Source organism: Protomyctophum parallelum (assembly GCF_964188405.1).
Source record: "Protomyctophum parallelum genome assembly, chromosome: 6".
Lineage (NCBI taxonomy): Eukaryota > Metazoa > Chordata > Actinopteri > Myctophiformes > Myctophidae > Protomyctophum > Protomyctophum parallelum.
In genome coordinates this window covers 884465-896229 of record NC_139701.1, presented here as the reverse complement: position 1 = coordinate 896229, position 11765 = coordinate 884465, and the positions used below count along the sequence as shown (strand labels likewise).

At 44.3% G+C, this 11765-nt stretch overlaps 1 protein-coding gene across 1 annotated transcript in view; it reads left to right on the top strand.

The window, feature by feature from the left end:
* Positions 1-10853, top strand: part of kank3 (KN motif and ankyrin repeat domains 3) — a gene marked incomplete at its 5' end in the record, with an annotated part of 45693 nt that extends 34840 nt beyond the window's left edge. The window contains 2 exons of the mRNA XM_083768034.1: positions 6606-6707; positions 10210-10853. Of these exons, the coding sequence (XP_083624160.1) occupies positions 6606-6707; positions 10210-10272 (165 nt within the window). The 3' untranslated portion in view covers positions 10273-10853. The remainder of the gene's footprint in view (positions 1-6605; positions 6708-10209) is intronic.
* Between the last annotated feature and the right edge of the window lie 912 nt (positions 10854-11765).

Sequence of the window (11765 nt, the reverse complement as noted above, 5' to 3'; positions counted from 1 at the left end):
GCCTGGTCTGAGTGTGTTTACCATCAGTATATATATACTGTACCCCCATCAGCCTCAGTCTGAGTGTGTTTACCATCAGTATATTATACTGTACCCCCATCAGCCTGGTCTGAGTGTGTTTACCATCAGTATATTATACTGTACCCCCATCAGCCTGGTCTGAGTGTGTTTACCATCAGTATATATATACTGTACCCCCATCAGCCTGGTCTGAGTGTGTTTCCCATCAGTATATTATACTGTACCCCCATCAGCCTGGTCTGAGTGTGTTTACCATCAGTATATTATACTGTACCCCCATCAGCCTGGTCTGAGTGTGTTTACCATCAGTATATATATACTGTACCCCCATCAGCCTGGTCTGAGTGTGTTTACCATCAGTATATTATACTGTACCCCCATCAGCCTGGTCTGAGTGTGTTTACCATCAGTATATATATACTGTACCCCCATCAGCCTGGTCTGCTGTACTGTACTGTACTGTACTGTACTGTACTGTACTGTACTGTACTGTACTGTACTGTACTGTACTGTACTGTACTGTACTGTACTGTACTGTACTGTACTGTACTGTACTGTACTGCAATAGCTCTGGGACTGTCTGCCCTGTAAAGGGAAACTGCCATAACTACCCCTGCTGCTGCTGCTGCTGCGTTAACCCATTCTGACCTGAGATCAGATTCAAAAAATGTCTTCTACATCCTGACAGGTTTCTGAAAAAGCCATGTTTCTATGTCAGTCGTTCTTCGGTTTTTCAAAAATAGCAGACCTACAAGCTCGTAGCGCGCCACTCGGTGGCGCGCTACGAGCTTGTAGATCTGCTATTTTTCAATAGCTAAAGCATAACATAATGCTAACACCAAAAGGGGTACCCGCCCCAAAATGAGTTAATGTGAAATGTCAAAGGTTCATCGTGACTTTAGGATTAGATTTCCCATATCGACAACAAAATGACGTACGTTTCGGTGCAAAACGTTCTGGTGGGACAGAACCCAAGCTGCAGCAGAGCAGCTGTTTGGACCATTTCAAACTGGATGGACCAAAGCAGCTTTGGACCAAGCTGCAGCAGAGCAGCTGTTTGGACCATTTCAAACTGGATGGACCAAAGCAGCTTTGGACCAAGCTGCAGCAGAGCAGCTGTTTGGACCATTTCAAACTGGATGGACCAAAGCAGCTTTGGCAAAAGTATAAATTCTGACTTTCCCTCGTGAAAGAGGAGACAAGAGAAGACATGATCTGGCAAACCTGTCGGAGAATGTCACAGAAAAGACCTGTTTAGATCAGGGATCGTCTTCCCTGGACCCAAACTTAAGAAATACAATAATTTCTTAAGCACCATTTCAAAAAAAGTGCGGAAATAGCTTATATACAAGCCTCATACATTTCTGAAACATTTGCCTTTTATTCTACGAAAAATTCTGAAAATCTTTGATTAGTTTGATCACAAATGTTTTGCCTTTAATGCCTTTAATATCAAACCTTTCTCAAACGGGCGCCTTGATGAGTATTCATTGCTTCGGGTGGAGCAAATAGAGCATCCTGTTTTAAACTGATGCAGGCTTTGATCAGAGGCAAGCCTTCATGTGTTCATGGACCTGTTTAGGTTTGATCAGAGGGAAGCCTTCATGTGTTCATGGACCTGTTTAGGTTTGATCAGAGGGAAGCCTTCATGTGTTCATGGACCTGTTTAGGTTTGATCAGAGGGAAGCCTTCATGTGTTCATGGACCTGTTTAGGTTTGATCAGAGGGAAGCCTTCATGTGTTCATGGACCTGTTTAGGTTTGATCAGAGGGAAGCCTTCATGTGTTCATGGACCTGTTTAGGTTAGATCAGAGGGAAGCCTTCATGTGTTCATGGACCTGTTTAGGTTTGATCAGAGGGAAGCCTTCATGTGTTCATGGACCTGTTTAGGTTAGATCAGAGGGAAGCCTTCATGTGTTCATGGACCTGTTTAGGTTTGATCAGAGGGAAGCCTTCATGTGTTCATGGACCTGTTTAGGTTAGATCAGAGGGAAGCCTTCATGTGTTCATGGACCTGTTTAGGTTAGATCAGAGGGAAGCCTTCATGTGTTCATGGACCTGTTTAGGTTTGATCAGAGGGAAGCCTTCATGTGTTCATGGACCTGTTTAGGTTTCCTCCATCTCGCTCGGTCTCTGTCACCTTCCTTGGTTTCTCTCTCATTGTGTCTCCTCTTTCCTTCTTAACCCATTTTGGAAAAAGGCTTCTAAATCCTAACATTGTTCTGAAAAGCCCATGTTTCTGTGTCAGTGGTGCTCAACCTTTTTCATATCAAGGATCCCCAGAATTATCACTATCGGGCCACGGACCCCCATCTGAAAATATGTTGTTCCAGGGACCCCCCAGAAGCCAATATTTTAGTTAAAAATGTTCGCTCTGAAATATATATTATTCAAATATTTGCGCCACATTTTCACGACTTTTCAAAAATAGCAGACCTACAAGCTCTGAAGCTCGTATGAGCTTGTAGATCTAATCTTTGGGACTAATCTTTGATTAGTTTGATCACAAATGTTTGGGGGAAAATAATGAAAATTGAAAGTAATTGTAGGAACGGTAAAAAAATTAATATAATAGCAATATTTTGTCACCACTCACGAGTCACAACATGGTCATGAAAGACCATAGAAAACAAATGATATGGTCTAGTTTAACATCCACGGTGGAACATCTTCACTGAGGAAACACATCCACTGAGGAAACACATCCACTGAGGAAACACATCCACTGAGGAAACACATCCACTGAGGAAACACATCCACTGAGGAAACACATCCACTGAGGAAACATCCACTGAGGAAACATCCACTGAGGAAACATCCACTGAGGAAACATCCACTGAGGAAACATCCACTGAGGAAACACATCCACTGAGGAAACACATCCACTGAGGAAACACATCCACTGAGGAAACATCCACTGAGGAAACATCCACTGAGGAAACATCCACTGAGGAAACATCCACTGAGGAAACATCCACTGAGGAAACATCCACTGAGGAAACATCCACTGAGGAAACATCCACTGAGGAAACATCCACTGAGGAAACATCCACTGAGGAAACATCCACTGAGGAAACATCCACTGAGGAAACATCCACTGAGGAAACATCCACTGAGGAAACATCCACTGAGGAAACACATCCACTGAGGAAACACATCCACTGAGGAAACATCCACTGAGGAAACATCCACTGAGGAAACATCCACTGAGGAAACATCCACTGAGGAAACATCCACTGAGGAAACATCCACTGAGGAAACATCCACTGAGGAAACATCCACTGAGGAAACATCCACTGAGGAAACATCCACTGAGGAAACATCCACTGAGGAAACATCCACTGAGGAAACATCCACTGAGGAAACATCCACTGAGGAAACATCCACTGAGGAAACATCCACTGAGGAAACATCCACTGAGGAAACATCCACTGAGGAAACATCCACTGAGGAAACATCCACTGAGGAAACATCCACTGAGGAAACATCCACTGAGGAAACATCCACTGAGGAAACATCCACTGAGGAAACATCCACTGAGGAAACACATCCACTGAGGAAACATCCACTGAGGAAACATCCACTGAGGAAACACATCCACTGAGGAAACATCCACTGAGGAAACATCCACTGAGGAAACATCCACTGAGGAAACATCCACTGAGGAAACATCCACTGAGGAAACATCCACTGAGGAAACATCCACTGAGGAAACACATCCACTGAGGAAACATCCACTGAGGAAACATCCACTGAGGAAACATCCACTGAGGAAACATCCACTGAGGAAACATCCACTGAGGAAACATCCACTGAGGAAACATCCACTGAGGAAACACATCCACTGAGGAAACATCCACTGAGGAAACATCCACTGAGGAAACACATCCACTGAGGAAACATCCACTGAGGAAACATCCACTGAGGAAACATCCACTGAGGAAACATCCACTGAGGAAACATCCACTGAGGAAACATCCACTGAGGAAACACATCCACTGAGGAAACATCCACTGAGGAAACATCCACTGAGGAAACATCCACTGAGGAAACATCCACTGAGGAAACATCCACTGAGGAAACATCCACTGAGGAAACATCCACTGAGGAAACATCCACTGAGGAAACATCCACTGAGGAAACATCCACTGAGGAAACATCCACTGAGGAAACATCCACTGAGGAAACATCCACTGAGGAAACATCCACTGAGGAAACATCCACTGAGGAAACACATCCACTGAGGAAACATCCACTGAGGAAACATCCACTGAGGAAACACATCCACTGAGGAAACACATCCACTGAGGAAACATCCACTGAGGAAACATCCACTGAGGAAACATCCACTGAGGAAACATCCACTGAGGAAACATCCACTGAGGAAACATCCACTGAGGAAACATCCACTGAGGAAACATCCACTGAGGAAACACATCCACTGAGGAAACATCCACTGAGGAAACATCCACTGAGGAAACATCCACTGAGGAAACATCCACTGAGGAAACACATCCACTGAGGAAACATCCACTGAGGAAACATCCACTGAGGAAACATCCACTGAGGAAACATCCACTGAGGAAACATCCACTGAGGAAACATCCACTGAGGAAACATCCACTGAGGAAACATCCACTGAGGAAACATCCACTGAGGAAACATCCACTGAGGAAACATCCACTGAGGAAACATCCACTGAGGAAACATCCACTGAGGAAACATCCACTGAGGAAACATCCACTGAGGAAACACATCCACTGAGGAAACATCCACTGAGGAAACATCCACTGAGGAAACATCCACTGAGGAAACATCCACTGAGGAAACATCCACTGAGGAAACATCCACTGAGGAAACATCCACTGAGGAAACATCCACTGAGGAAACATCCACTGAGGAAACATCCACTGAGGAAACATCCACTGAGGAAACACATCCACTGAGGAAACATCCACTGAGGAAACATCCACTGAGGAAACACATCCACTGAGGAAACACATCCACTGAGGAAACATCCACTGAGGAAACATCCACTGAGGAAACACATCCACTGAGGAAACACATCCACTGAGGAAACATCCACTGAGGAAACATCCACTGAGGAAACATCCACTGAGGAAACATCCACTGAGGAAACACATCCACTGAGGAAACATCCACTGAGGAAACATCCACTGAGGAAACATCCACTGAGGAAACATCCACTGAGGAAACATCCACTGAGGAAACATCCACTGAGGAAACATCCACTGAGGAAACATCCACTGAGGAAACATCCACTGAGGAAACATCCACTGAGGAAACATCCACTGAGGAAACATCCACTGAGGAAACACCGGGTTTGTTTGAGAGGAACATCCACGGTGGAACATCTTCACTGAGGAAACACATCCACTGAGGAAACATCCACGGTGGAACATCTTCACTGAGGAAACACCGGGTTTGTTTGAGAGGAACCAATCATAAAGTGGATCACTGCCTGTTTCCTGTCTTGTATCCTGGCTGGCAGTCCGTGTCACTTCCTATCCACTCCCCTTGTCCTGGCAGAGGAACCAAAGTGATTTTACAGTGGATCGGCCTGCATGTCCATTACAAAGGCCCTGCAGTCGACACACACACACACACACACACACACACACACACACACACACACACACACACACACACACACACACACACACACACACCCACGGATATCTGAGAGAGCAGAGCACATCTGGCACAGGATGACTTGGCCATGCGTGCAGCACATGGGTTCGATTTCAGCACACACAACACAGCTGGAGCCAGAGAGCGGGTGGGAAAAGGATTTGGAAATGATCCCCGCTGGGTTTTCTTTTCCTCCACATGAAATGACACGATCGACTTGCCAAATCACCAGATCTGTGATGCGTAATGCGCGTTGAAGGCCCAATCCTTACTGTCCTTGCAGTAATACAGTACAAGCATTGCAATAAAATACATTCTGAACAGCAGATATGGGCTCCACTGTTTTTGTTCAGTGCGACCACAGCTCCACAACAGCAACTCACAAGCTGAAGTTTATGTTTCAAACAAACAAGACTGTGGCGGAACGCTTGGCCATGTTTTGGATTTGCACAGATCGGGACCTTTAATATCAAACCTTTCTCAAACGGGCGCCTTGATGACTATTTATTGCTTGGGGTGGACCAAACAGAGCATCCTGTTTAAACTGATGCAGGCTTTGATCAGAGGGAAGCCTTCATGTGTTCATGGACCTGTTTAGGTTTGATCAGAGGGAAGCCTTCATGTGTTCATGGACCTGTTTAGGTTTGATCAGAGGGAAGCCTTCATGTGTTCATGGACCTGTTTAGGTTTGATCAGAGGGAAGCCTTCATGTGTTCATGGACCTGTTTAGGTTAGATCAGAGGGAAGCCTTCATGTGTTCATGGACCTGTTTAGGTTTGATCAGAGGGAAGCCTTCATGTGTTCATGGACCTGTTTAGGTTTCCTCCATCTCGCTCGGTCTCTGTCACCTTCCTTGGTTTCTCTCCTGTTGTGTCTCTCTTTCCTTCTTAATCTCTGTGTCTCTCTCTCTCTCTCTCTCTCTCATATTGCAGGATGGCAGTAACGCGCTGTCCATCGCTCTGGAGGCGTCCCACAATGATACAGCTGTGCTGCTCTACGCTCACATGAACTATGCCAAGACCCAGGCAGCTGTGGTGAGTCCTATCTCCTCTCCTCTCCTCTCCTCTCCTCTCCTCTCCTCTCCTCTCCTCTCCTCTCCTCTCCTCTCCTCTCCTCTCCTCTCCTCTCCTCTCCTCTCCTCTCCTCTCCTCTCCTCTCCTCTCCTCTCCTCTCCTCTCCTCTCCTCTCCTCTCCTCTCCTCCGGGCACGTGCACACATAGACATCAAAGGGGGCATCAAAGCCCCTGCCTGCCCTTTAACCCGTCTGTAAAACAACTGCCCTTTCCAGACCACGAATGCAGCGTTTACTACAGTGAAAGAAATGCAAATGATATGCCACTCCTTTCCATGCCATATACCGGAAGGCAGCGTTCAGGAGAATTTATTTTTTTCCCAAAGTCTCCTGAACTTGAACGCAGCATTTCGGTTGCACCCCGAAAACAGCTGATCTACAAGCTCTCAACGCGTTGCAGTGTGACACATTGAGAGCTTGTAGATCTGCTACTTTTGCTATTTTTGTCCAAAAGTGCCCTCTCACAGGATTTCAGGCTCAGCCCCTGCCTCTCTGCATGTCTCTCCTCTCCTCTATGGAACAACATTAATGTATGATCTTTGATCTTTGCATTGTGACAGCTGGGATTATAATAATAGTACATTCTATTCTCTGGACTAGACACAGAAAATGTGGATAGAACGGTGATAGCTGTTTTTCATATTTGGTGAAAGCTTCACCTGTTTTTTTTATTGTCATTTCGTAATGTTGCAACAGCACAATGGTTTTAGTGGTTGGACTGCCCTCTAGTGGACAGGAAGCACATAAGCACATACTTGTAGACTGAAGTTTGCCTAGGCAATGGTACTGTATATGCTTACATGTGGACATTAAAAAGGTGAATATCGAGGGGCACGGTGGCACAGTTGATAGTGCTGTCGCCTCACAGCTAGAAGGTCCTGGGTTCCATTCCCGCTGGGGGCGCTGGCGGCGTGTTCTCTCCTCCGCGTCCATTAGTGCCCATACCCGAGGCGGGGTTGGCGAAAGGGCCTTTCTGTGTGGAGTTTGCATGTTCTCCCCGTGTCCCCTAGGGTAGGTACCCTCACAAAAACATGCAGTATTCCTGGTCTCTAAACTGCCTCCCCCTGGCCAGCCGGGGCACCTGATGGAGGGGAAAGGAACTGGTTGGAATAACGCGCTACGTCCAAGCAGGGAAACTCCCCCCTGTCAGGTGTAAAGGAGCAACTTGGACACTCAGGCATGAAGGAAGCATGAGTTCAAGACCGTTGCTCTCCCCTTGTTCCCCATATATGGGGACTAGGTTGGTCTCCCCTTGTTCCCCATATATGGGGACTAGGTTGGTCTCCCCTTGTTCCCCATATATGGGGACTAGGTTGGTCTCCCCTTGTCCCCCATATATGGGGACTAGGTTGGCGGAGGGTGTGTAGAGCCCAGGATCACATTAGATGATTGACACAGGGGGGGAATGGGTTACAAAATCGTGGGATAAAAAGGGGAAAAAAAGTGAATATATTTGAATTTACATTTTTGAATTGGGTTAAAGGGGAGATTGACAGCCTCCCCTCCTTCTCAGACAGACAGACAGACAGACAGACAGACAGACAGACAGACAGACAGACAGACAGACAGCTGGAGCCTTGAATCCAGTACAGGTCAGCTTTAACAACATACAGTATCTGTATCAGGGTTCTATTTGAAGTGGGTACTGTCAGTTCCAGGGCTGTGCTCCAGTATCCTGTGGGTGGAGACGTGGTGGTTGGTGACACACCTACATATTACATACTACTGTATCATGTGACACACCTACATATTACATACTACTGTATCATGTGGGTGGCCTATTTTTAATGCCATTTAGGCCTGACCTCTAAATTAAAAAAAGGATCTTCTAAATCCTCCAGTTTTCTGAAATAAATATTTTCACAATTTTTCAAAAATAGCAGACCTACAAGCTCGTAGCGCGCCACTCGGTGGCGTGCTATGAGCTTGTAGATCTAGCTAAATTATAACATAATGTTTAATTTAAAACACCAAAAGGGGTTCCCGCCCAAAATGGGATATGGCCATTTTACTGCTGAAACGTTTATTATAATCATTTCTATTCATTTGTTCAGATTTCACATGAATTTGGTTTTTTTTTTTTACAAAACGCATACAGTTAACAGCTCTCCAGATCAGTGGTGTATCATCTTTGGACTATATTCTGTATTCTGTGAGATATGGATGTAGCTTGTGTAGCATTGATTGATTGATTGAAATACAGTTAAATACAAGGTCTGCTAAGAGGATTTAAACCCCAAGAAGGCCTATATGGCTTGTTTCCATTGGGGTCTATTGGGTAAATGTGATTGATGGAGCTCCCTCTGGTGTTGTGATTTTTGACTACCCTTAAAGGGAAACCTTCTTCACTGGCTGTGTTTTGCGAGCACCTTCAGAAAGAGCTCCTTTTTTTAGAACGTTGCAAAGAAAAATCACAGTGGACTGAATTACCTCTTTGCAGGTCAGCTGATATAGCCCGATTAACCACTCCCTCGATCTTGAAAACGTTTAATCGCAGAATTAAATGAAATGTTTTCCAGAGGGAGTTGTTATAACCAGGCTAGTCAGCTGATTGAGTTGCAAGAGATTTAATAACTGGTCAAACAAGTGGCAGCGCATTACTGCTACCATCAACCCATTACTGATCACACAAATCGGCCATTGTAAAATTGTAGATGTTGCTCCCATGGATCCCATATCCCGGAGGGACTGTGACAATACCATTGCTATGGAAACCGTAAACAATCTCTCTAATCATTGCTTTGGTGTGGACTGTCCAGTTTTAGGATGTTGTGGGGAATTCCGTTGCATGTTTCAACTCTTCTCATCATAAATCTTTGGTCTGAACTATAGGCTTAAAGGCAAAACAAATTGGGAACTGCGCTACTGCGAGTCCTCGCAGTCATATTTAATAGCTGAGATCGTAAGGAACTGGCTGATGACTGAACAATAACGCAACATTCCACCACCACTCGCTGGAATGTTGTTATGTTGTCATTCTTAGGAACAACAGCATAACATTTGTTGGAATCAATTGGCCAGTTTTGGGCGGGAACCCCTTCTGGTGTTTTAAGCATTATGTTATACTTTAGCTATTGAAAGATAGCAGATCTACAAGTTCATGAAGTTGTAGGTCTGCTATTTTTGAAAAATGGCACAAATCTTTGAATATATATTCTTTCAGAGCCAAAGTTTTTACCTCAAATCTTTGCTTCTGAGGGGTCCCTGGAACAACATATGTTCAGATGGGGGTCGGCAGGCCAATTACATATTACATATTTTGGGGGGTCCATGACATGAAAATGTTTGAGAACGACTGACATAGAAACATGAGTTTTTCAGAAAACTCATGATTGATGATTTTATTAACAAAAAATAAAATAAAAACTTTATCACAAAAAAAATAAAAAAATATGTAGAATATTTTCTCAGGTCAAAATGGGTTTAAAACATGAAATATCCTTTCCTTTTTTTTTGCATTTTAGGGAAGCCCAAAGGCCCACCCAAGAAGTCCCACCAGCCCACACAAGACGTGGCCCGCGGAGTGACCGTACAAATGGAGACGAACAAACAAACATGACTGGAACCGAGCGCTAACGAGCTCCACTGGAATTTATGTCGTCTTCTTAAATATACAATGTATTTATATCATGGGCCTATGGCCTACATTTACTGTATTTGTATTGTCAATATAAGAGCATTATTTTTCCATGGATGCCTTTGAACTTTTATGTATACTTGACTAATGTTGCGTCCCTAACATTTCTCTTAATAAGGTCTGATCTGACGGACCTGTTTTTCTTCTAGTATTTGTAAAATGAGACCTTGTTGCATTTGTTTGCACTCCGTAATGTGTTTCAAAAGGCTCACTCCTACGACAGTACTGAGGACAACGTCTTGCGTCAACGCTTATTATTTTTATTATTTTTTTATTTCCTGGAAACACCAGTAAATAAATATAGTATATATCGATTACTTTCTCAGTCAATGGAATAATCAAGAAAGTCATTGTTATTTTCAATATTTTTGGTATATAAACAAATCAAAATCATTTATTTTAAAATGATCACTTATCACATATTGATTAGTTTGATAAACTGTTGCACCCATAGGAAGTCCCTTAACCCATTCTGACCGGGCACCCATTTTGGTGTTAGCATCATGTTATGCTTTATCTATTGAAAAATAGCAGATCTACAAGCTCATATCGCGCCACCGAGTGGCGCGATACGAGCTTGTAGGTCTGCTATTTTTTGAAAAATCGAAGAACGACTGACATTTTTAGAATCTGATCTCAGGTCAGAATGGGTTAATCAGACCAGTGTGTGTCCGGTGGAAACCTCGTATGAATCTGATCTCAGGTCAGAATGGGTTAAAAAGATCTGGGGACGACACTGTTGTATTAGTCATGAGACCATAATAGCAAATGACTAATGACATTGTGGCTAGCTAGACAAGTTGACAGTTGTACAGTACATAGAAAAGCAATGGCATGTATACAGTAGGTATCTGAAAGGCGTGTGTGTGTGTGTGTGTGTGTGTGTGTGTGTGTGTGTGTGTGTGTGTGTGTGTGTGTGTGTGTGTGTGTGTGTGTGTGTGTGTGTGTGTGTGTGTGTGTGTGTGCGTGTGCGTGCGCGTGCGCGTGCGTGCGTTCTTGCGCATGAGATTGAGATTGGTCTCAAACCAAGCCACAGCAAAACGTCAGGCAGACAACTAAAAAGTGTTCATGTGCTCGTAGCGCATAGATGGAGCGGAATGAGGTCAAAATGTACAATGATCTGAAAGTGATCAGGCTTAATATCACCATTTCTGAGCAAAGTCTCAACAGGATTATGCCTTGACCAAGATCCCTAGTCAGGAATTTAAATGTCTCCACCGCGGGTCCTAAAACAAACAACGAATGCCTCCGTTCGTTAGATGCCAGATCTGTGGGTCTAATGCAATATCTATTCCTAGAGTCCTATATAGACCACAGATTGGCGATGGTTTTGACCAATGTTTTGTGGGGCGGAAAAAGTGCAAGTAAATATAAAATACGTAC